Consider the following 26,309-nt stretch of genomic DNA (forward strand, 5'->3'; position numbering starts at 1 on the left):
TTATTTAAGCAATCTCTACACCCAACATGGGGCTCGAACTCATGACTGGCCAAGATCCAAGCCTCAGAGTCTACTGACTGAACCAGCCAGGTGCCCCAGAAGACACTGACTTTGAACTCCAGTTAAGTGAAATGTCAGTCCTCAAAAAAAATTTTATTCTTCTCATTAGAAGACCTGTATTATAAAAAATAGATACTCTATTATAATTTTTGTGTTTTGAATTTTGTTAATAAAAATCTCATAGGAAGCTTTGCGCAGTGGCAGTATCGTAGCCAATGAGGTTTATCCGAGGCGCGATTATTGCTAATTAAAAATCTCATAGGAATTTGTTTGCTCTTGCTTTTTTGAGTACCCATGTAATGTAAGAGCTTCAATTTTGCCTCTTGCCTGCAAAGCCTCAAGTATTTACCCTCTGACCCTTTACAGAAAAGTTTGCTGATCTTGTTCAAGTGGCTTATCTCCTGCTCTGGAATGACTCAAGCTGTCCTACGTGGCCAGGGAGAAGGGAGTTGAAACAGATTCATCCAGGATTCATTTAGTCAACAAGTTCTAATGGGAGCTTCCTATGTGCTGGTCCCTGAGTGGACAATTGGTGGACAAAACTGCCCGAGTCTCTATCCTCAGGGAGCTTACAGCCAAGACTCAGGCCCCCGGAAATCCACCAGCCCGCATGCGCCACGTCTGCAAGGATGCCGGGTCAGTTTCAAGGTGTCAGCCTGTCAGAAGGTCACCTTGGCCAGGGCACAGCTGCCCAGAAGTGCTCTGTTGAGAGGTTCAGGAAGGGCGGATAAGGAAGGCAGGATCAGGTGAGCACCACGAGACAGGCAGGGGAGAAGCCAAGTCCAGGAAAGTCAACTGGGGTAGGGTGCTCTGTCATATTGGTTCAGGCAAGAGGCCAGAGAGCCAAAAGCAGCACTGACTGATGCAAAGCAAGGAGGTGAGCCGTGCAGGAGCTCAGCTGCCTGTGCTAAGGGCTCCTTCCCGTTGTCTCAGCCTCGGCGGGCTCGGAGCTCCTGAGCACAGCGAGGGCACAGGGATTGCTCTCTCGGGAGGAGGCTCCTTCCGTTAGATCTGGAATTTCTCTTTTCTCATGGCTGTGGCTCTCAGAGGGGCTGCTGGGGAAATGAAGTGTCCCAGGCTGCTGGAGCTGAGCCACCTTTGGTCTGGGGCAGCATCTGCTGACAGGTCTACCCTCTGTGTCCAGGAGGACAGGCAGTGACACCTAGTCTAGACTGTGTAGCCTTCACTCAAAGAGAAAAGCCTCTCAGAAAAGTTGTCCTGGTGCCTCAATAACTACCCCCCCCCCCCCAGAATTCTGAGGCTCCAGGAGCAGGGGCAGAAGTCAGAAGCAGAGTACCTCTCCAGGACCTCCCTGCAGCTCAGCTCTAGGATGGATCCGGGGCTAGTCACAGACCTAATCCTGCCTGCCTGGGTCCCGAAGAGCCCAGGCAGAACCCTGTGGGCTGTTCTTGCTAACCCGCCCTCCCAGAGCAGCCTGGCAGAGAACCTGGGAAGAACATGGCTTTGGGGCCATGGGAAACTCATCTGGTGTCTGAGTTCTGCCACTCTTAACGACTCTGTCGTTTGAACTTGGCAAGTGACAACTCTCTATGTGCTGAGGTAAACTGACATGTAAAGCCAAGTAATAATTGCAACTATTTAGAAATATGTAGGGTGCTGGGTGGCTCAGTTGGTTGAGCATCTGACTCTTAGTTTCAGCTCAGGCTGTGATCTCAGGGGCCTGGGCTCCCGGCTCAGCAGGAGGTCTGCTTGAGATTCCCTCTCTCCCTCTGCACCCCCCCATAATAAATAAATAAAATCTTTAAAATATATGTAAGAGGAAATTTCTCTTCCTCACCAATCAAATCCTCCTCCTCAGACATGCATTATTAATATTTTGGTTCAAATACTTCCAGATACTTTCCCTAGGTTTACACTGGCACAGATATGTATGTATACATGCACATATTTTTATAAAATATTACTGTACATAGTGGTCTGCAACTTGATTTATTTCTATTTGACAATCTATCACATACATTTCAAATATGACTCTACATCGACTACATAGGGCTCCTTTATATGGATATGTGGTACTTAACACAAACTACTGATGGGTATTAGGTCAGTTCAGGTGTTTCTCTCTCTCTTTTTTTTTAAAAAAAGATTTATTTACTTATTTGAGATGGGGGGGGTCATGGGGGCAGAGGGAAAAGCAGAGAGAGACTCTCAGGCAGACTCCACACTGAGTGCAGAGCCCAACAGATGGTTCAATCTCACAACCTGAAGATCAGAATCTGAGCCAAAACCAAGAGTAGGTCGTTTAAGCAACCATGACTCCTAGACGCCCCAGTTCAGATGTTTTTCTATTACAAAATGTGCTGTAATAGACATGCATGTTTAGGAATTTATATATATGTTTCTGTAGGAGAGAGTCCTGAAAGGGTAATTGCTGGGTCGAAAAGTACACACATGGCAAGTACATACATCAGATTCTAACAAATTACTTTTCTCCCAAGTTGTGCCATTTACCCTTGGACTTGGAATATAGGATGGCACACACTTCATACAACCCAGTAAGCACCGGGGTCCAATAATTTTTTCATTTTTGCATTTCTCTGACAACAGCAATGTTGAACATCTTTTTTATGTTTCTTGGTCATCTGTCTTTCTCCTTTGAATTCTTTGTGTATTTTCCTTGCCTATTTTTCTATTTGGATGTTTGAGCTGTTCTTACTTGTAGGCACTCTTGAACGTTAAGCATCTGTTGGCAGAAAGAAAGGACACTGTGTTTTGAAAGCCCTGTTAAATGTCGTTGACTATTTACCCAGGTCTACTCTTTGGTTTTAAACTATGCTGTTTTTCATCATGTAGGAGTTTTGAATGTTTCAGTATTCAAATGTGTATTTTTCTTTCTGGTTTCTGGGTTTCCTGTGTTACTTAAGAAGGTGTCCTGCTCTGATGTTACATAATTAGCCTGCTCTGTTTTCGTATCATCTTTTTAAAGCTTCATTTATTTATACTCAAATTGTTATGTTTCAGGAATTCTATTTGGAGTAGATGAGGAATGTATGTTGGCCTGTGTAGATGATCTGCTTCTGAGGTTTTTCTTCCCTTATTCACTCTGAATGTGTTAAGGAACCCATATGTGTGTGTGTGTGTATATTTTTTTATGTATGTATTTTATGTTTTTTAGTAAATATATATATGTAATTTTTTTAGTAAAAAATGCCTGTATGCTCTGTGATCCTATTAATGTACTCATTTACATGAACACCTCCATAATTTATAAATATTGCTTATTAACACAAATGTTAATATTGGTCATTTCTGTGTGATCAGATGAAGATGCTTTTAATTTTTTCTGTCTTCTCATCTGTATTTTTCTTGGGTTTTTACTTTTTTTTTTTTTTTTTTTTTTACAAGACCCACCCAACATGGGTCTTGAACTCATGGCCCCTGAGATCAAAGTCACAGGCTCTACCACTGAGTCAGCAGACACATCTCATCCAGTTTTTTTTTGTTTGTTTGTTTTTTTTTTTTTGTTGTTGTTTTATTTTGTTTTGTTTTCTACATAAACAATTGTTATTTGTGCACTGAAATTTATTTAAAGAAAAAGTATCAGGAGGAGTGCTGATTACCCAATACCTCATATTGACCTAGGCCCTATCCTTGAAAAGCAACAGGACTGTAAGGTTCTTGAGGGCAGCCCCCATCCTTCTTAGGGACCCCCTTCCTCCCACATACCTAGCACAGGGCCTGATCAGCTGCAGAAGCATAGGGCTCAATTGGTTCAATTTCCAGCCCATAGTGTTCATATGGACCTAAAGACAACAGCTTGGCTCATTGCAAAGGCTGTTTTCTCTGGCCAGAAATGTTATTTTCCTGTTCCCCTTCTTTCCTCCCACAGTGGATATGCCACACATATTGGGAAAATTTCACACTCTAAACTTGAGTAAAGGCAAAATGAATTTGTATCTCCAGGCTAACTCATGCACAACAACGTTTGTTAGAAACCATTCCTGAACAGTCAGTCATTCAAGAAAAAGTTGAAACAAAGGATTACCTCCACTATCCAAACTGGTCATTTGGTTTGGATTTCAGACCTTTTTGGTAGCTTCTCTATTCCTATTATGTGATTTGATCCTGGGGCCAAACATTGATATGCAAAGAATGGGTATGAGTGTACCCTCCAGAGCACTCTTTCCCAATGTCTGAATGCTCAAAATGCCAAGAGGTTTTCTTTTAAGCACCATTTATTTAAGACATCTGAAGGAAATGTTTCTAAAATAGTAGTCTGTAAAGCCCTGTTTGGTAAGTCCCCCTAAGTAACAATTGTCACATAGGTTCTAGGCATGATGGCCTTTGGAGCTATTGACACATGGGAGTGTTTACCATGGTACTAATGGTTGTGTTGCTTTAAAGACCTTTTTTCTGCCCTACAATTTTTCTTTCTCCTTCCTCGCTCTCTTTTTTTGCCTTCTATGTTTTTGTCAGTCAAGAGTATGTCTATCTCTAGCCGACCAAACCCTGCTAATCAATGTTTGTCATCTGTGGTAGGCCAGGAAGCCAGAAAACCAAGCACGCTCTCATTATACGTCAACTAAGGAAACACAGGCTCCAGGAAAAGATCTAAAGGGCTTTCCTCTGAGTAAAGAATATGAGATAGACTGACAGTTGGAGTAATTTCTTTGATTACTCAGAAGTGTTTTGGGATTTTCTTCCTGGTTTGCACATGATAAAAGCATTAATTGCATTTTCCAGATGAGGAAACAGGTGCCGATGAGACAAGGTGACTTGGTCAAGGTCACATGGTAGCTGAGTGACCAAAGAAGCACTAAAACCTGGGGTCTTCCTCATTTCTGTGGCCCTGTGAGGCTCAGCTGTGTATATGCTTTCTTTGATGGGCCAAGTGGCAGGAGCTTGGCTGGGGCAGAACTCACCATTGCCTCTTCCATGTTTCTAAACATAGGGGCCTAAGTGTGGACCCACTGCCGACCCTTCCTCTCTGGGAGGTTCAGCCAAACCCACAACCCACCTGGATCCCTTCTGTTCATGCAGAGCGTGGTAAATTTCTGTGTTTACAACCCAGAGGGCTAGTTTATTACAGCTCAGTCCTGGAGAGGACAATTTAGTCTTATCTTCTCTGGCTATCAATGTGGACTGAGAGCTGCTTAGTTCTGACCCAGACTGAAATTAGCCACAAAACATCTAGTCCTGAGCACACATGCATGCGCGCGTACACACACACACACACACACACACACACACACACACACACCCCTCAGGGAAATTAAGCCAACTGCAACTCACTGACACATCTTTTCCTCAACAGGCTGACTCCTTCCCAGAAGCCTGTGAGCTGGGCCAAGGCAAACTGGCAGGGCAGCAAAGGTCCCAGGAACTCTGTTTATCGAGCCAGGACTATTTCCCTGAGCAGGGTGCCTGCCTCCAGCCCCATATGCCTCAATCTCATGTCTTTCACTCATGGAGGTGACGGGCTAAGAAGGCCCAGAGGAGAGAGATGGTGGGCCTCGGGCTGGATATTAAGAACAGAGGTCAGCTTTCGTCCACTGCACGGTTTAAGTCCTGAACTATTTCGTTCAGAGAACAAAGCCCTTGTAAAAGGGTGGGACCTGAGGCTTTCCCTTTTAGGAATTCCATAGTCTGGTTGCTTTGGGTGGTGGAGGTCTAACAAAAGGCTCCAACCCCCCTGACCCTGATCTGCCCACTGCCCCGGTCAGAGAAGCCTTTAATGACTCCCAACAGCCTGACCCTACAAAGTCTAAACTATGATTCAAGACCCTTTATGGATTGGCCACAGCTTTACCTCCCTCCTAGCCCAGAATCACCCCTTCTTTCTGCTTTCAAGCTTCATGGTCTTATCTGTGCCCCTCCTAATACACTTATCACTTCCCAGGGCATACCGTACTTATTTTTGTGGGTCTTATCATTCTTAGTTTTTCTAGGCTATGAGCTCCTTAAGGGCAGGGCCTATGCTTATCTTTGTACCCTGCGTCCTTAAAACAGTACAGGATGTCATGGGGTGTTCAATAAAATTTGTTGAATTGAACCAGGAACTCTCCCACAGGGCTGGTTCACCTCAAGAGAAACAGGACTTCCAGTGTCCCATCCATGAGCAGGAAGGATACCTCCAACCCAGCCTGCATAGAGAGCATTTTCTTTTTTTTTTTTTAATTAACATATAATGTATTATTTGCTTCAGAGGTACAGGTCTGTGAATCATCAGTCTTACACAAGTCACAGCACTCACCCTAGCGCAGACCCTCCCCAATGTCCATAACCCAGCCACCCTATCCCTACCCTTCCACCCACCGAGAGCATTTTCTTTTATTTCATTTTTTCTTTTTTATGTTTCTTTCATTTTATTATTACTATTTTTTTTTTTTATGCCCACCCTCCCCTCCTATGAGAGCATTTTCCATAGAAACTTCAAGGTCATGTGGCCCAACCCTTGTATTTCAGAGCTAAGGAGACTGAGACTCAGGCACTAGACTCTGGACAGTGGATGTTACGCTTTTCGTTTACAGCTCAAAGAGCTGAAGAATGGGGGCGCCTGGGTGGCTCAGTGGGTTAAGCCGCTGCCTTCGACTCAGGTCATGATCTCAGGGTCCTGGGATCGAGTCCCGCATCGGGGCTCTCTGCTCGGCAAGAAGTCTGCTTCCTCTCTCTCTCTCTCTCTCTCTCTCTCTGCCTGCCTCTCTGTCTACTTGTGATCTCTCTCTGTCAAATAAATAAATAAAATCTTTAAAAAAAAAAAAAAAGAGCTGAAGAATGGCCCGCAGAAGCCGTTCTACTACAGTCACACAGTTAGGAGGTGGTAGAGCTGGGGTATAACCTGGCAATGTCTGGCTCCAAACCCACTTTCTCTGTTGTGAAGCCCCTCTACCCGCAGCTCCTGAAAATTCAGCTCTCCTGTGGGTTTCCCAGAAAAGGGCTCTGGCAAGCCAAGGCCAGGGAGGGTTTAGGCACAGGGCAAGCAGCCCTTGGCTCCAGTCCAGCCTGAGTTTCAGGGCTGGAGAAGCTATTTACCAACTCTGCCTGTCCCAGGCCTGGCAGCCCGCTACCCCAGCTGGGTCTTTTCACAGAAGACCTGTCAGGCAGGTAGGAACTTCACACAGAGCCTTTGTCTGCAGGACACAGTGTTTTCCAGCGAGAAGTTTGTGTTGGCCATGCCGGCGGGGGCAGGGGAAGTAGAGGCCTCCAGCCTTCTGCCTGCGGGGCGCTGCTCCAAAAAGGCAGAGACCGGCTCCCAAGAGGGAAGAGGTCAGAAGGGAGGAGAGGGAGCTTCAGCCAAAAGGAGCCCAAGTAGAAACACCGGGGGGGGGGGGGGGGAAGGGGGGAACAGTCTGGGTGGTATTCAGGACCACGGATTAGGACCTCCTCAAGCATAAGTCGGGTTTTTATGCTCGCGGGCTGCGGTGGGCATGCAAGCAGCTCAGGCTAATTGGTCACTTTGGTCCAGATCCTGCCCCTTACTGCTTGTGAGGCCTCCCACAGGTTTTTGATCTTTCTGAGCCTCAATTTCCTTCTCTGTTGTGTGAGGGAATAATAGGAGTATCTTTCTGGGTGTGGAGAGGGCCAGACACTGGGGAGTGTGGAGTGTGCCAGGCACAGTAGTCGCTCAATCAATGGTGAAGACCTCCTGAATTTTTGTAAACATCCCCTCAGGTCCCAGATTTATGAACTAATAAAAGGGCAGGGCTGCAGAGAACACCGGGGTAATGGTGTCGAATGACTGTCGACTAAGAAAAGGAAACAAAATCACCATGAATAGACCCACATTTAGAGGAACTCTGCCCCAGAAACAGTTGGGTAGGGGAGACAATCTGTTTCCAATTAGGGAGTAGCCAAAGGAAGAACTGTGAAATTGAGAGTTGTTGATTCATAAATGTTTTAAACTTAGTGTGTGTATGTGTTTGTGCTGGGTCTGTGTTGTGTGATATGCATGTGGTATGTGTATGGATGTGTAGTATGTGTTGTATAGTGTGTATATGTGTGTGGTGCATGTGTGTAGTATATTGTGTGTGGTATGCATGTGTGATGTGTGTGTATATGGTGTGTGTGTGTAGTGTGTGTATGTGTGTGGGGTGTGTATGTGTGTGGGGTGTGTGTGTAGGGTGTGTATGTATGTGGGGTGTGTATGTGTGTAGAGTGTGTGTATGGGGTGTGTGGTATGAGTTGTGTGGGGTGCGTATGTGTGTGTGGTATGTGTATGTGTGGGGGGTGTGTGGTATGTGTTGTGTGCGGTGTGTCTGTGTGGGTGGTATGTGTATGTGTGTGGGGTGTATATATTGTGTGTGTGGTGTGTCTCTGTGTGTGAGGAGTGTATGTGTGTGGAGTGTATGTGTATAGTATATTGTGTGTGGTGGGTGTGTTAGCTCTTACGGTGGGAGTTCTCCTGCTTCCTGGAGGCCTTGTCCTTTACCTTCAGTGATGCTAAACAGCAAAGGAAGGAAAGAAACTCCTTATAAATGCTCGATCCTTCTACACGCGCTTTTTTGCTTCGGTCTCCCGAAGGCTGCCAGATGAGGACCATGAGGCTCTGAGGGGTCAGTTGTCTAAGCTCAGCTGTCTGGTTGGTGGCACAGGCTAACCCTAGACCCCATCTGCCCGACGTTACTAGCAGTAGCGTTGACCTGACTCCTGAGAGAACCCACCCCTCCAACACGAGAAGAGCCAGGGTTTCGTTCTCAAGTCTGATCTCAGGCAGCTTTCTTGTGGCGTGCGCCCTTGTACCTGAGCTCTGCGCTGGTTCCTTGGCCTGCCACTTCCTGCACAGCCCTTCACCGCTCTGGTTTTATTTTTGTCAGCTCTTCCTCTGAACCAGTCCTCACCCCAGTGAAGCAGGCTCCGTGAGAACACAAACAGCTGAGGGGGTCGGGCCTGGCCCCTGGACTGAGGCACAAACATCCATCCTGCCTCAGCCGTCGGGCCAGAGTGTTCCTGAGACAGCTGGAGGGCCACTCTGCACATTCTGCCTGGGATCCAGCGCACCTGGGCCCCTGGATTGTTCCAGCTTCCCGCCACTCCTGGAGGCTCCTACGAGTGGCCTCAGTGTCCCCTCCTCGGCACGTTCGCAGCAAAGTCAGGCTTCAGCTGCAGGCGCTGAAGGCCACTTGTAGTTTGTCCTCCTGAGCAGCCCCTGCGGACCCAGCAAAGGACAGTCGGCTGGCATCTGCTGGGCTAAGCCAGGAAATGAAACTCCCACTGACAGCCTCAGACATGCTCTTGAACAGAAAATCAAAATGGTATTAGTTTTTTTATGTCTTCACCAAAGAATTTATTGTCAAACATCTACTAAGTACCAGAAGAAGGGGCAGGCTTGTGGCCCTTTTGGAGCCTACAGTCCAGTGGGGAGCCCCTTGAAACGAAGACGGAGGCTGGGAGACCAGCACGAGACCAGACAAGCATATCCTGGGAATGATATCCTGTGGCCGCACTTGGAGGCTAGGGCACACGCACGGTCACAGTGGTGATTGGGGAAAACCCTTCCATGGGAACAAGTTCCAACGTATCTCTGGCTTTGTTGCCTGCAGCTCTGGGCCTCTGCTTTTTATGACATCTTCCCTGTGTGATGCCCGCAAATTTTTTATAGAGCTTCTGCGCCTAGGATGCAGAATGCACATGTAGCCTTAATTCTTCTCCACCAATTGTGCAAGAGCTGGAGATCTTCACAGGTAGTACTTAACGTGCTCCCAGGCCTCTAGTATTCCCTGGGAAAGTTTGCTGTCAGGGCTGTTATAGACTCAAACACCTTTGAAAGTGAGCTAGAGTCAGCACCCCTTTTCTCTGAGATAGAGGATTCTCCCAGAGGATAATAATGCCTGTGGGAATAACTTTGGTCCTTTGAAAAGAGGCATTTGCTCTTAAGGTCATGTGATCATGTTCGGTAAAATCTTGCTGGCTTCAAAGAGGCCGGGTAATTTCTAAAAAACCCAGCCCCGTCACCAGAACTACTGTGGCACTGGGGAAGATGTAAAGGTTATATTGAAAAATTCTCAGGGACAGGGTGTTGCTCAAAGAAGTGCAGTCTTGGGGCACCTGAGTGGCTCAGTTGGTTAAATGACTGCCTTTGGTTCAGGTCATGATCTCAGAGTCCTGGAATCGAGCCCCATGTCAGGCTCCCTGTTCAACGAGGAGTCTGTTTCTCCCTCTCCCTCTGCCTCTCCCCTGCCTATGCTCTCTCTGTCTCTCAAATAAATAAAATAAAATAAAATAAAATAAAATAAAATAAAATAAAATAAAATAAAATAAAATGTACAGTCTTTCAAACATACCTGAAGAGGAGAGGGAAGAGCCTTTCCACCAGCAAGGAGCCCCAAGAGCATCCAACAGAAGCTGTGCAATTGTGTAAACTCAAGTCAACTGCCTTCCTCAAAATAAAGAAGTATAGTAATCCTTACCCATATACAGTGTAGAACATTCTCAGAGGCCCAGCATATTTTCATATTTCTTTTATGTGAACTTCTAAGCTGCAAATCTGATGGCCTTAATTTCCTTTTAGACACTGAAATTTCTATAAACAAAATCATATCCATATACTTTGTTACAAAATGTGAATTATTGACACTGAAATAAACTGTGTACTGTTTGGATAGGGTCCCTCAAATTTCCTGACATTTTTGTGTGTGGGCTTGTTTTTTTAAGTTCTTATGTGAAGGGGCGGGAAGAGTAAACAAACCACTCTGTCTGGTTATAATCTATAATATAGATTAACAATCTACTCTTGCTTATTCTTTGCTATATATAATAGTGCTGTGAGAATGGGGAAAATGTTTTTCAAGATGCTGAAGTTTTTTACTGATATTTTTTTGTGATAAATAATCAATGCTACAAAAATTTCTTTTAAATAAAAAAGAAAAATTTTGTAAGAAGACAATATTAATCTAACCATCAGGTAAGCATTCTGGACATTCTGGATGAAGGATTCTGTGATTACTTCTTCTCTTAGATTTTTAATTCATGAGGCAGATGGGAGTAGGGAGGTGAGGGCAGAAAGAAATACATTAAAATACATTGCTTGTGTTTTTTTCAGATAGTGTAACTTGCTTAAATTCCTTATATAACATTAACAAATTAACAGCTGTTTTAATATTTAAAAAAAAAAAAAGAACCAGTCCCATCAAACACACATGGCCATTAGTTAGCTGCCTTTGTGTTGCATAAGGTCTATGACTGACCCAACTTTTTAATGTTGGTTCTATTCTGTTCTAGTGCCTAGACATTTACCTTATCTCTCTAAAGGATTGTTTTCTTTAAAAAACTGAGGTATGGTTGACGCTTAATGTTACATTGGTTTCAGGTGTACAACATAGTGATTGAACATTTCTCTACACCATGCTCACCATGAGTGTAGCTACTATTTGTCGCCATATAATGCTATTACAACACCATTGACCCTATTCCTTGTGCTGTGTCTTTTATGCCTGTAACTTATTCATTCCATAACTGGAAGCCTGTACCACCCCACTTCAAAAGGATTCTTAAGAGACAGTGGCTTATTAGGGTAGCAGGTACTGTCCAGTCTCCTGAATAAAAATATGTATAATCATAGAAAAAGGTTGTAACCAGGATCTTAGGCCAGCAGCCAACCCAGAGATCATATTGGCTAGATCACAGCACAGAATCTGGAAGTCCTTTTATATTCTACACTCTCAGAGCAATCAGAAGATTTCTGATCACAAAATCCAGTAGCAGAACTAGGAGTAGAATCCAGGCCTCTTGGCTTCTAGCTCAGGTCCCATTCTACTACATAAGTGCTTTCTGGGGTGTATTTCATAAAATGTGAATCAATGTTATGTAAAAAGGAGTGCCATGGTCAAGTAAGTCCAGTAAACATTAGATTAAAGAGAATTAAATGTATTCATTTATGACAGATTTCTCAGTCTTTAAAACACCATTTCTTATGTGATCCTCCAAGAGGGGAGATGGTAAGGTGTTTTCCCCAGGTTAATTCATCCTAGAATCCTTTTGTGATGGAATATCTGCAGAGCATGTTTTGAGAGATACTACATACTGTTTTGTCTCTTAAATAAATTGGAGGGTTTTTTTTAACAGATAAACTCATAGCTATTGGAACAATGACTCTAGCTTAGGAAATGTTGGAAGATTCAGCCATATTTCTGGCCCATTGACGTCAACATAATGGAAGGTCTGCCATACCTGACTGGAATGACTATTGGGATGTCTCAAGATAACATTTTCTCTATTTTTAGGACGACTGCTATCCAGAAACTACGTTTGTTTAGCTTTGTTTCCCTGTTGTGGTTGCTTTGAAGATATTTTGATTCTGCACCTGGTTTGACATACGGAGGAGTCTGCTGGTCTTTCTTGTTGGAAAACTTAACTCTGTAGAGGGGCCCAAACATAGTAACATGCTGCATTCCAGAAGTTCTTGATTTTTGTCCGGGACAGGACTCTTTCGGGGGGGGGTCTATTAAAAAAAGTTATAGATGCCCCTTTGCTGAAAATGCATATTCGCAGTACAATTTGTATAAAATTTTAGGATGGTCTTCGCCCTTTGATTCATTGCCCTCAAAGAGAACTGTCTAAAAACAAAATGCACACAAATGCACACACACAAGAAATGTAAAAGGGTAAGACTTTTAGTTGCCCTCAGGAGTTATTTTTCTCTTTCTTTTGAATTATTGATCCTTGGTGCCTTGTCCACGATGTCCTATTCTGATGCTGGCTTTGTCAATGGTGCCGAAGGGCTGCCTATCCTGTTGCTTTAAATGCAGGGTTTGGGGATTTCCTGGAGCTGCTGTAAAATGTCACTCTTTGTTTTTCTTTCTGGACGCTGCCCTTTTTGGAAAGAGACACACACAGAGAGACAGAGAGTCAGAGAGAGACAGAGTGGGAGGAGAGAGTGGAGGCTGAAGGGTGAGACGCATGCAGAGAAGACCCATATGGAAAAAGAAAGACAGCTGCATATAGTAGGTTAGAGGTACTATGGCTGTCTATAACTTGTCTTGGAGCAGACCTCTGCTCCTCTCTGGGCTTCAGTTTTTATATCCTTATCAAGCAAGTTGGCCTCACTAGACCATCTCCTGGATTTTCTTCTGTCTCTGACCTTCCATGAAGCCAACTTCATTTTTCTTATAACATTTTATAGTACAAAACAGTATCTCCCTTGGCTTGCCCTTGACCTCTTCTCATTCTCCACTACTTTATTTCACTTTGTCCAAAATAGAGGTTTGATTATTTCCCCTCTGTAACTTCCTTTTCTATGCGTGTCTCTGACTACCTAACACTGGCCTCTTGATCCACCCTCCACCCGTCTCCAGCCTTCCCTGGTTATGTTTCCTGTGGTAAAGGCTCTCTTAATCACAGCTCACGATCATTCAGCCCCCTTTTTTTCCAGTATGAAGAGTCTTTCATTTCCACAAGAGGCCCCCGTGCTCTACTGCCTCTTTTGGGAGATGAGCAGAAACTAGTGCAGTACAGACAGGAGTAAGGCATAATGCCATCTTCTGTGAGCTCAGCACTCACTGGAGAGAAGAGGATGAATTCCAACAAGTATGCAGCTTAGCTGAGGATCCCAGGTTCCAGAAGAATGCGAATAAAGCCCCTGGAGATATAACTGAGAGGTGCTTCTCTACACTGACTCAACACAATTAATTCAGTGCAGGGTGTGACAGTTGTAGGAACTACTGGAAAAGCATCTGGCTGAATGGTCTTGTGATTGCAAAATTCTGAGGAGCTGGAGTTTCTACAGGCTTAGAATTCAGGCGGGTTTGGGGATGTGTCAAAATACATGGGCTTTTGGGGAAAAGATGATCTGTTGCAGTTCCTGGACCCTAATTTAGCTTGCTTCTACACCCTAAGGTGGCAGGAGTGATTTGGTGTGGGGATTGGGGGTTGAGGAAGGACACAAAGATGAATGCACTAAGAAAACCTCTTGAAACTTGAATTGGGGAAGTAAAACCTTATTAGCTTTTCTTGGTACATACTATTTAAAATATTGCATCTACTTCTTTGTGCCATGCTTCACATTAGTCTATTTTTTTTTTTTTAGTCTAGAAAAGAGATTCTTGAAAATGACCCCGTCAACAGCTTCTAAATATCAGACTAAGCCTCCTGTACCACCACTCCCCCTCCTTCTTCACTTCTCCAATCTTAAATGGACTCCCATGATAGTAGGAGGCTCTGTGGGGGAGGGGACCAGAAATGGCTAAGACATTTAACTTTATTCAAGAGACTCAAAGTTGAGTGGCAGAAAGAATCCAGTAGAGGCCTAGGTACTAGAATGTCTGGGACACCCCACCCCCCTGCCTAGCCTGTGTAAGTGACACTGAGACCTCATTTGCATTCTGGCTCTGCTACTAACTAGCTGTGTGGCTCTGAGCAAACTCACTTGAGTTCTTGGGGTCTCTGTTGGTAAGTGAAGGCTTTGGATTAGGGATCCCCACATTTCCTTTATTATAAAAGTCCTTTGATTACCAGTGACACACTCAAGCCCCATTTTCCTCATCTTTAAAACAGGGACAGTAATATCTGTTTGACCACAAAAAGATGGGGTAAAGTGTATATGAAAAGCTTGGTGAGCCTTAAAACATAATACAAATGTCAGTTATCATCATCATCCTTAGAATTCTTTATGCAACTCTCTCTCTCTCTCTTCAGAGTAGAAGCCTCTCTTTTTCTAGTCTTCTACCATTTCTGTTAAAGAACAACCAGTGCCTTATAGGAAGTCCCAAAATTCAGCCCTTGGTTGATGAACTAGGAGGCAGATGTCAGCTCAGGGAGATGTTGCAAATGACAGTGCTATCTGAAAGTTCTTCTTAAGGAAGTGGGCTAAGGCTTCCATTGGTCCCCAGAGAGAGATGGCTTCTTAGAGATCTTACGCAAGGGCATGAACAGAGTTTACTAACAAACTTGTGTTCTCAGACAGGGGTTTGCCCAGAGAATGAAAAAGCCTTGAAAGTTCCAAGGGCAATAATGGCAATTTGAGGTGCTTGTCTTTTGCCTAGCACGTGTGTGTTTCCAAGTCTTCACTGACATTCACTCATCAGTACTCCCAACACTACCTCAGCCTTTAGTGTTGCCTTTGGGGTGCCAGAAAGGGATATTACCTGAGCTTTGTATTCAGACAAAGCCCCTGAGCTGAGAATGACATTTCCTCTGTCCACACCTGGTGATTAGTTCTTCCCTGTTACCAGTGTTGCCTTCCCAGGGCCTTGCCCAGCATCATGGTGTCAGAACTGGAATGACTCCTTAAAGACTCGCTGCAGGGGCCAACTCCTTCTTTGATGGTGCAAGACTGAGGCATTCAATCCACCCAGAGAGGAAGTGAAACACCAAAGGCAACACAGCTAGTTAGAGACACAGTAACCCGTCTTAAGAGACAAAAACTAGAAACCACTCTCCACTCTCACACCTCCATACACCCTAACAAATTAAACACTCTTGGTGTCCCTTGAGGAATCAATAATGCTTAAACCTGAGGGGTACTGGGAAGAGGAGAGACATCATGTATGTGTACCTGATCACCCAGCACGGCCTCTGTTGCCGCCTCTGAACAGTTGTCTCATCCTAGGCAACAGGGGTGGCCCATCCTATCCTAAGTTGGAATGGGTTATTCTTGGAATAAAGTTGAACTTCCATCATTCTGGACAGAATGAGTTAAGATGAAGGGCTTCCTCCTTTTCTCTCATCCAACACCTAAGTTAACATAAGCCCATAAGTACAGGGCTTTAGGAAACAGAAAGTTGGGTTGCGAGCAATTATAATGTGAAATGAAACTGCTCATTGTGGTCCAGAAGCCTGGGAAGCTACAGATACTACTTACTCTAAGGTAGAACATAATGTCTTTTGCCAAGAACACAGCTGGGTCAGCTCTGTGTTTTTCACAGAATAGGCACATAATAAATATTTGTGGATTGATTTGATGAGGAAAAATGCCTGGCACTTGGATAATTTCCCATTTTTCAGCTTCTTATTTTTTAGTGTTTAGCAAAGGCGCAGGTGGCCAGTGTTTAATACATCTAGAAGGAATGTTGATGATAGCGGCTGTCATCTATATTTCCCAAACTGGTCTCTAAGTAACACTGCTTCTGGGGTATCTTGGGGAAAAAAAGCTCTGTGTTTAAATAGGTTGGGGAATGTTACTTAGCTTCCTACTCTGGTCTCTCAAGATGCTCAAGACTCATTAGTTATTAAAAATACTGAGAAGAGGGGCGCCTGGGTGGCTCAGTGGGTTAAAGCCTCTGCCTTTGGCTCAGGTCATGATCCCAGAGTCCTGGGATGGAGCCCCACATCGGGCTCTCTGATCAGCAGGGAGCCTGCTTCTTCCTCTCGCTCTCTGCCTGCCTCTCTGCCTATTTGTGATCTCTGTCTGTCAAATAAATAAATAAACATCTTAAAAAAATAAAAAAATGTAAAAAAAAATACTGAGAAGAGTTGCCCCCCACCAAAACCAGCTTTAACTTCGTTAAAACAATTTCTTTCCAAGTTGGTTTGATTACGTCCCTTCCACAGATTTCTCGTGATATCCATTAAAGCCCCACAAAATTAATGTTCTTTGGAAAATACCTTGGGAACTATTAATTGAACCTGGTTTTTGAATTTTACTGGTGACCAAACAGAGGTCCTGAGAGCGGTTGAAGTTCTTACAGGTAGCTAGTGGGGGGACTAGGACTAGGATCCCATTTCTTTTTAGCCTGGTTTAAACTGGTCAGCCACACCCAGCTAAAGGAGTATTCTCAAAGGTGGGTCCTGGGACACCAAACATCATGTATAGAGATGATGGGTAAAATAGATATGAACATTTTACTCCATAATGGGTTCTTTTGGGATAATTTGCTAAAAGCTTTAGGTTGTTTTAGCTGCTTTTAAATATGGGTAATCATATCCCACTCTTTTATTATCTCATAGATCTTGGGGTGCTTGCCCTTTGCAGCCTGCATATGCCATAGGTGCTTAATAAATGTATTAATGAATGAATGAAGGAAGGACAGAACCGGAAAAAGTCAGAGGAGGTGGGTGGCAGGGAGGAGGAAGGAAAGAATTAAGAACTGCAAAGGAGTGAGAAAAGGAAAAAAATGTGGAGAAAGGGGGATGGGTGAAAAAAGGAGTCAGGAGTTACTGCTCAGTGGGGGAGCCATGAGGCCTGGCAGAGAAAAGAAAGGAGACAGCTGCAGGTGATGGAGAAAACAAAAACAAGACAAAACTGAGTGACCAGGAAGCTTTGTTTTTAAAAAGTAAAAGTGAGTCATAAGGCTAATTCAGATGCTGGACATGCCAAGAGGCTCTTGCCCAGGAGATGGGAATGAGCAGGAAATGCTGAGAAACTTTGTGAACTCAGATCAGGGTACCTTTATTGCGCCAGTACAGGAAATGTGCAAGGCACCTCCTTAAGACCCACTATGATAACAGATGAGTAAGACAGGAATCTTGCCTTCGACAAGGTGACAGTTTAATGGGGAGGAGAGTTAGGACAGGGACTCAAATAACATAATGCTAGGCAGAATGTTTCAATATCCCCAGAGGTAAAAGTCATTACTGGGGGGAATCAGGAGACAGGAAATTCACATCAAGTCAGGAGGCTCAAGAAGGCCTGTGGGGTTGAGCCACGAGGCATGGCTAGGATTTTACCAGGCAGAGATGGGGGATAGAGAGGCATTTCAAGCTGATATGATAAAGAACCCTCAGGAGGTGGGGAAGCATATGGAACAGTGAGAAGTCCAAGTGGGTTCCAGCCAACGACATGTGTGGATTGGGAGATTGTGGAGACATGACCAGAAAGTCTTGAAAGTCTGAAAGGCCAGAAAGTCACACCATGGGGCCTTGAATGCCTGGCTGAGTCTGGCAACCGGAAGCTACTGAAAGGGGTTTTTGTTGTCCTTGTTCAGAGAAATAATACCATTAGAGATGACTTTCAGGCAGGGTGACTGGGCAGAAAGGGGTTAAGTCGGGGGAAGGAGCTCCCCGGTGGGGGAGGAGGCAGTTTGGTTGCCAAAAGACCAACAGACCATTTAGGTGTTGCACATCAGACAATCAGAAAATCTGTCCAGAGATAATGGCTGAACCCTTTCCCGAGAGAACAGACAGCAGAAGGTTCTGGTCATTTCCTCAGGGGATAGGGAGGGAGGAAGAATTAGAGCACAAGAGAAGCCGAAGACAATGCAGCCAAGAGGAGAGACGCCAACAACAGCCAGGCGGGGTACAGGTTTCAATCAAGAAGTTACAGCCATGATTGAGAACCCCAGTCCCGGAGCGGGACTGTGGGAGTTTGAATCCCAGCAGCCTAACTAGTCATGATTAGCACAGGGACTTCAAAGAGTTTTTGAGCGTTTGTTTCTTCATATATGAAATGGGAGTGATTTCTATCTTCAAGGGATGAGGGCTTTCACTGAGATAAAGTTCTTAGTGTACACAGTAGGAGCCAAGGACTGAAGAGGAGCCGCGGGAGAAGCAACTGTAGAGATTAAGGTTGTTCGCTTGAGGAGCATCTGGAAATGGAGGAAAGGGGCCCTCCAGAAGCCCAACATTTAGCCGGGATCGCTGACTGCTCTGTGAGAGGAAGGAGTGAGCTGGTCAAGGCAGCCTGGCCGGGTCCTCACCCCAAAGCACAGTCCTTTCGCCGACGCTTCCATCCTGCCACGCCTCCCAACCTCCCGCCCCCAGCTTCCCGCTGGTCTCCCAAGCCAGCTAGTTCCAGGACTCCGACGCGCATGCGCCTTCCGGTGCCCCTACTCAGCTTTCCACGTTTCACTTCCCTCCCTTTTTCCTCCTCAGCTCCCGCTCCACCGCCGCGATTGGCCAGCGGGCCTCCTCACTTCGGCCAATAAACGCCGCTCTCTCGCCCCCGTGTTACTGGGTAGAACAAAACAAAAACAAACAGAGCGAGTGGGGGCTGAGACGCTCTGAGGCGGCGGCAGAGGCTGAGCAGCGGGTCTCGGCCGGCGGACGGGGTACCTGGGCGAGCAGTGGCGACGGCGGCGGCCCGAGGGGTCAGTACCAGCGGGGCGGCTCGCACGCTCAGAACGACTGCGCTCTCTCCCTCAGCTCCCGTCTCTCCTCGGAGGCAGCCGCACGTTGGGAGGGGGAGGGGGCCCGAGACCGCAGCAGGCTCGGGTCGGGGCGGGCTCGGGTGGGCGGGGGTCCGGCCTCCTCCTCGGAGCCCCGCAGGCAGGCCGGCCGCGGCCGCCCAACGCCCCGGCATGCGGAGGGCGGGCTCCGGTTCCCTCCCGGGCCGAGGCCCGGAGCGCGGCGGCGCGGGCCCGCCCCCTCCGGGACCCTCTTCCGGCTGAGCAGAGTGCGCGGGGCGCTCGCCAGCGAGGGGCTGCTCATCCGCGCTAAGGCCGAGTTCTCATTTTTACTTGGAGGGGGGACGTCGGGAGGCGTGTTTCGGGCGTGACTGAAATCCTGTGAGGAAGGTTCGCGCCCTCCCCGCCCTCCTGGTCTCCCTGGAGGGCCCCGGCCCAGCGTTCCCAGACCCCGGCCCGCGCTCCGGAGCCCAGGCCCGGCCGCTCTGGTCCAGCATCCCCCGGGGCCGGCCGGGACTGGGGCCCGCGGGGTCCCGGCCTGCGCCCGCGGCGGGGAGGAAGGCCAGCCGCCGCGGGAGGGGCCGCTGGGAGGCGACACGTGCCGGCCTCCCCGGCCCTGCGCGGACTTCGGGCGAAGGGTCGCTTTTTCGGTTTAAGTGAAAATCTCCCAGGGACAACAAAGACAGGAAGGGAGCCCTCTGTGAAACGCAGGCCGTTTCTGCTGCATTCGTCAGTTTGGTGCTGCAGTGTACACGGGAGGGGTCCTGTACCCCCCCACCACCCCCTCCCCGCCCCGCGCTTCGAAAACTGCAGAAGTCGGTCTCTCCCGTCTCGCTTACCCTTGTGAGAACTGGCTGTGTGACCAGCAACTGTGCAGTATCTGCAGTGATTAAAACGATCAAAATGCAGCTTCGTGTGAACAAAAAGTCACCGCCTGTTTTTACTTGTATTTTTTACTGCTGTTTTAGAATTTTGGCATTCTTACTAATGTAAGCCTTCGTAGAAACCACCGTATACTTTTCTAAAAGGGGAGCACTGCAAATGCGCTTTAAGTTTAATTATTGGTATTTATGCCCTTAACTTTCCTTCATTATAGGTTTCTTAAATTCCTTACTATTTCAGCAGCGATCTTTGAATTATATTTTGATTGGTTCTTCTGTTGTAGTAATGAAAAGAAAAAAATAGTTGCTGGGTGTGCAAAAATAAATGACACTTTTGATGTCTTCTGCGCAGCTTTTGCATCAGCGTGGTTGAATACTTTTAGCTGATTTTAAGTTGCTAATTAGCTGTATTGTAGCCCTGGAATGAAAACAAATAATTTTCTGGTTAACATATGGCCTAAACTTGACTAGAAACTGTCAGAGTGGTTTATGAGGTCTATTTCAGGAAACAGATTTTTGGGGAGGGGGCTAGTGGGAAGGGGTGGTTCTATCTCCTGGGGAATGTCATGGCATGTGAATGTTTCTGGTTGTATGTTTCTGTAAAACCCATTGAAGAAATGAAAACTGTTTAATGTTAGCCTTAATTTTTGTCAAACTTGTATGAATGCTTTTGTTTTCTTATGGAAAATTTTATTGTTTAGTTTCAAGCATGTGGCATTTAGAATTTTTGCTTTATGTAGTTTGTTAAGTGTGGGGCAAAAATCTTACGGATTGTTGAGCAAACTGGAAAAAAGCTCCACTACTTTGAGGAAAGGAAAAACATGCAATGTATCTTTATCTTTCTCTAAATTCTTAAATGTCTGTGTTGCCATCAAGTGTGACTGAGTTCTTGATTGCTTTATCATTGCCTAAAGACACAGACAAGTCTCCCCGCCCCCTTAGGATTACTAAATAAAACAAATATGGTAAGTTCTAGATATAGTCATACTTAATAATTTTCTTTGCCCAACTGAATGTCTTTTGTGTAATAGTTTAAAATAAATATTATTTTTAGTGTTTGGAAAGTAATATTTAAAGATTTGATATAACAGTAAGAGTCTGTTTTAATAAGCTTCTGTCTGTTAGCCCTAAAACAGAATATCTTGTGGGATATTAAAATCTTACGTTGAACTTGTGCAAGCAGTACTGGATTGAGGAGGTCTGGGTTCTGGTTTTTTCACTGAGCACCGTCTTTGGACAGATCATCTACCTTCTCTGAATTTTAGTTGTGTGCAGAGGAGTAAATAGGTCAAGGTTGTTTTGAGACGGACATGAAATAATGCCTATAAAATTCTCTGTGAAGTATAAAAGGCTTTATAAACACCAGTTAAAATAATTTCATTTCCTTTAGTAGCTAGGTTCTGCAGAAAGTATTGACAGACTTCAATGTAATTCTAGTTTAAAAAGCTCATACACACATCATAAGACGTTTTCACTGTCCTATAATATGTAACTCATATAAAATGAAACATAAGGCATTTTCAGACATGAAAAACACCAAGTGCCTAGGTTTCCAAACTATTTTTGCTTATATATTTATATAAATCTCTATATGCATGTCTTTAACGGTAATTTTTTCCCCTAAATCCAGAGTTGATGGAAATTATGATATTGAAAAGTCATTACATAGAATTACATAAGTCTGTGTATTCTGAGTAGAATTAGAATAACCTCACCATTTTCTTAACTTCTGAAGTGGTATGATAGCATCCTGGTAGCCTAAGGATTATGCCTTACTAAGTTTTATCATGGTTAGCATTAAGGTGTGTATATTTTTCTTTTACAAAATAATACCCTTTTCTGGATCAAAGGACTATAAACCTTTTAGATGTTAAAATAGTAAATATTAAGGAATTTAAAAGTTAGTTGAGGGGTGCCTGGCTGGTTCAGTTGGTGGAGCATGTGACTCAATTTCAGAGTCATGAGTTCGAGGCCCACATTGGGCCTAGAGTTTACTTAAAAAAAAAAAAAAAGTTGAGTCCCAGAAGGCATCACATATTATTATTATTATTATTAACTAGTTTTATTAATTTATAATTTATATTAATATAATTATTATGAATAATTTATATTTATTGATATTATTAATAAAATGACATTTAAAATAGGTTGTTATATGAGAAAGGTATGCTTTTCTGCAATTAGTTTATTAGTCATTTTCATTAATTTGTGCATTTTATATCTTGAAAGCATATTGCTAGTGAAATGATTGGGAAGGCTTATATATAACCTATATGATGTGAACAGATCAGTGGTTAAGTACTGTAAGCCACTATTTTAAAAATATTTGCAGAGAGATTCTAAAATCATTTGGTTACACCTTCTGGTAATAGTTTCCATGAAAATATATTTTTATAGTCTTTCAAGTAACAGATTTATATCACTAAGTTAAATAAGAGGTAACTGATTTCATCAAAACCTTCAGCATTAATAATTTTTAAGCCATTTTAGAACTGAGGTCTATAATACTGAGATGCTAATGTCATTGTACTTATTTCTTTTTTGAAGGCAAGTTTTTTTGTTTACTTTTTATTTTTTAAAGAGAATGGGGGAGGCATCTGGCTGGTTCAGTGTGTAGAGGATGCAACTCCTGATATCAGGGTTATAAATTTGAGCCCCATATTGGGTGTAGAGATTACTCAAATATAAAATCTTCAAATTTTCTTTAAATTAAAAAAGGAATGGGTTTTTTTAGATTATGAAAATAATATTCTCACTGTAGAAAACAACATTTACAAAAATTTCTCCCAATCTCAAAGTCTTATAATTATGGACACCTAGGTAATGAAATGGCAGACCTATCTGCCTTCAGATATGTTACAATGTGAAAAATTAACACAGTCATGTCATATGCTTGATTAAAACTGTTCCTTGCATTTTGTAGTAGTTCTTAAAATTCATTTGTAGTGAATTAGCCAGTATTAGTGTATATCAGATTAATTGTGAAGCTTGGTAGTCCTAAAAAATTTGGAGTATATATATACTGCTTTAATTTTACTTCCAAGTTAAAGGGATGCTTTGGCACACTCAGAAATATGTTTTTTTTTTTTTTTTGGACAAAGGTACACTTGTCAGGAAGATTGAAACCAAATGTTAATAGTGGTAAACTATTTTTCAAAATAAAGAGAACTCTTTTGCAAAAAATGAAATTATGTGCTGATTTTTTTTTACAGTGATTAAGTAAATTCAATTTATTAATTATATCAGTTTGGAAGATACTGAAACTTTTTTCTTTTTAAGGAAATAGATCCCAAGGGAAGACTTCCATTAATAATTTATCAGTGCAAGCGACATTAAGGAACTATGGATGTAGAAAATGAGCAAATACTGAATGTAAACCCTGCAGGTAAGCAAGAATATTTTGAACCTTGACTGTACTGTGAGCATTTTTGAGGTCCTACAAATTTTATGAAAACATAGTATTAAAACCATCTTTTTACTTTAAACCATCTTATTCATGCTTCAAGAAAGTGAATTATGTTCTTTTAAAATCAAGTTTGGGATTCTTTTTTTATTTAAATATTTATTTATTTGAGAGGGAGAGAACAAGCTGGGAGAGAAGGGCAGAGGAAGAGGGAGAAGCAGACTCCTTGCTGAACAAGGAGCTCGATGTGGGGCTTCATCCCAGGACCCTGGGATCATGCATGACCTGAGCCACCCAGGTGCTCCTGTGATTCTTATTTTTATGGAAATTCTTCACATGTCCTTATCTTTCTGCCCATCCTTTCACATTCCATACATTCTTATTCTCCACTTTTTATAATAAACTGTAAGGTACAGAATGGAGAAGAATAGTAAACCTGTTCACTGATATTTTCAAATGAGCTGTGATTTCTATAATACAAACTATTACCGGTGTTTTCGACCTCTTTTTTTTTTTTTTTAAAGATTTTATTTATTTGACAGAGATCACAAGTAGGCAGAGGCAGGCAGAGAGAGAGGAGGAAGCAGGCTCCCTGCTGAGCCCGATGCGGGGCTCCATCCCAGGACCCTGAGATCATGACCTGAGCCGAAGGCAGAGGCTTAACCCATGAGCCACCCAGGCACCCCTCGATCTCTTTCCTAATTAATAATTTATATGTTATATTATCTATAGTATTTTTCTTGATTTTCCATGGTGCTTCAGTAGCACCTTATCATAAAAATAGTTTTGTGGGGGGCATCTGGGTGGCTCAGTGGGTTAAACCCTCTGCCTTCAGCTCAGGTCATGATCCCAGGGTCCTGGGATCAAGCCCCACATCAGGCTCCCTGCTAGCCTGCTTCCCTTCCTCTTTCTCTGCCTACTTATGATCTCTATCTGTCAAATAAATAAATCTTTAAAAAAAAGTTCTGTGGAATAGAGGTTTAAATGTTGAGTAACTTCAGAAAACTTAAAATGTATTTATAACTTTCAGAAAAATCTTACATAGGATTTTGAGGTATCCTGAATGGTGAGAGCTTTTCCTATTGGTATGTTTTATCATATTTCATTCTTTTTAACATTTTATTTATTTATTTGACAGATAAAGATCTTAAGTAGATACACAGACACAGATCTTAAGTAGGCAGAGAGGCAGGCAGAGAGAGAGGAGGAAGCAGGCTCCCTGCTGAGCAGAGAGCCTGATGCGGGACTCGATCCCAGGACCCTGGGATCATGACCTGAGCCGAAAGCAGAGGCTTTAACCCACTGAGCCACCCAGGCACCCCCATATTTCATTTTTTAACACTATAATAGTATTATTTTTTCAATGACTCATTCATTGTGTACAAATTATATAGTTTTCTTTGATCTGAACAGACACTTTGAAGTTGAAACCTCTTTGCCATTTTGTATTTATACACCTGATTTAAAGTGAGCTAGAAAATTATAGTTGGAAAAAAATTATTGCAATAATTAATGATTATATTGGTGCTGCTATATACAATAGCTGTGTGAATACTTGTTTTTAGGGTTATAAATGGATATCATATCCCTGCTTCATTGAAGTGGGGTTGGTAAGAATATATTTTAAGAATATATTTCACATATAGATAATTGCTGCTTTTCTGTACTGCCCAGTGTGATAGCTACTAACCATGTGTGACTATTGAGCACTGGAAATATGACTTGTCTGAAATGAGATATACTGTAGGTGCAGACGCATCCAGATTTTGAGACTTAGGATGAATGAAATACCTCATTAAGTTTTTTTTTTTTTTAAGATTTTTTTTAAATTTATTTGACAGACAAATCACAAGTAGGCAGAGAGGCAGGTAGAGAGAGACAGAAGGAGGAGGCAGGCTCCCTGCTGAGCAGAGATCCCGATCATGACCTGAGCCGAAGGCAGAGGCTTTAACCACTGAGCCACCCAGGCGCCCCCTCATTAAGTTTTTATATTGACTCTGTGTTCAAAATCTATAACAGGTCTAGTAGATTAAATCAAATATATTAAAATTAATTTCACTTGTTTCTTTTTAATATGGATACTAGGAACTTTAAAATTACTTGTTCGGCCTGCGTTATATTTCTGTGAGACAGCATGACTCACAGACATGATGCCTCTGGCCAGAACTGCCTTAATATAAAGGACTTGTAGTTCTTCAATACTTGGATGGGCCTAAGACAGACCTTTGCTATAAATTCTTCCTGAATCAGATAGTTCAAGTCAGACTAGTGTATTAATTTCAACTTCTACTTAGACCAGCTCTGTTACTTTGGAGAAGTAGGTTATTTGCTCTGACCTTCAGTTTTCTCAGGTTGTGTAAAACTGGGGTATAAATGCCCTCTCTATAGGTTTATCAGTAGGATTAAATGAGATTATAGTATATGTGTGTCATGCCCGTAGCACTTTCTTTGTATGTAACAAATGAAAATGCTAATATTGTTAATTCTGATTATGTCAGTCAGTGGACCATTAGTTGAAAATTTGATTGTTACTGTGATACTGGAAGTTACATTGGTTACTACTGAGTTGCCAGAGAATTTAGAAGGGGAATTAGTACACAGTGGAAAACAATTTTGAAGTCACCACATTATGTACTCAGGTTTTTTATCTTTTGTATTTTGGTTTTCTTAAAGTCAGATCAGTGGTGGTTATGGAACCCTGAAACCTGAGCAAATACAGGGCACTTAGATGGCTTAGTCGGTTAAGTGGCCAACTTTTGATTTCAGCTCAGGTCATGATCTCAGGGTCCTGGGATTGAGCTCCACATTGGGCATCTATGCTAGTGGGGAGTCTGCTTGAAGATCTCTCTCCCTTTTCCATCCTACACCCCCTACGAGCGTGTGCACTTTCTTTCTCTCAAATGAATCTTTAAAAAAAAAAAAAAAGACTAGGTAAATATGAACAGCAAAATACAAAAGAGTAGTTGATGGAAACATGGGTTAAAAATTATAAGATCTAATAGATAAAACATA

At 43.4% G+C, this 26,309-nt stretch overlaps 2 protein-coding genes, 1 non-coding gene and 1 pseudogene across 4 annotated transcripts in view; 2 read left to right on the top strand and 2 right to left on the bottom strand.

Moving 5' to 3' along the window:
- The first annotated feature begins 246 nt into the window (after window positions 1–246).
- LOC125085408 (U4 spliceosomal RNA) lies at window positions 247–393 on the top strand. Its single transcript, XR_007122916.1, has one exon. It is a non-coding gene; the product is annotated as a U4 spliceosomal RNA (small nuclear RNA).
- Window positions 394–18,824: 18,431 nt separating this feature from the next.
- The window catches only part of PDCD4 (programmed cell death 4), a 29,577-nt gene continuing 22,092 nt past the window's right edge, over window positions 18,825–26,309 (top strand). Inside the window, exons 1-2 of one of the 2 annotated variants that reach the window (XM_047703507.1) lie at window positions 18,825–18,977; window positions 23,174–23,279. In XM_047703507.1, the coding sequence (XP_047559463.1) occupies window positions 23,237–23,279 (43 nt within the window). In that variant the 5' untranslated portion in view covers window positions 18,825–18,977; window positions 23,174–23,236. Of the gene's footprint in view, window positions 19,052–23,173; window positions 23,280–26,309 lie in introns of both variants that reach the window. The other variant, XM_047703508.1, reaches the window with a different exon arrangement.
- Window positions 18,972–20,799, bottom strand: LOC125084411 (serine/threonine-protein kinase LMTK3-like; annotated as a pseudogene).
- The window catches only part of BBIP1 (BBSome interacting protein 1), a 44,675-nt gene continuing 38,328 nt past the window's right edge, over window positions 19,963–26,309 (bottom strand). Inside the window, exon 5 of the mRNA XM_047703515.1 lies at window positions 19,963–20,312. The gene's annotated coding sequence lies outside the window, so the exon portion shown is untranslated. The remainder of the gene's footprint in view (window positions 20,313–26,309) is intronic.

This window comes from Lutra lutra, chromosome 14 (genome assembly GCF_902655055.1).
Source record: "Lutra lutra chromosome 14, mLutLut1.2, whole genome shotgun sequence".
Classification (NCBI taxonomy): Eukaryota; Metazoa; Chordata; class Mammalia; order Carnivora; family Mustelidae; genus Lutra; species Lutra lutra.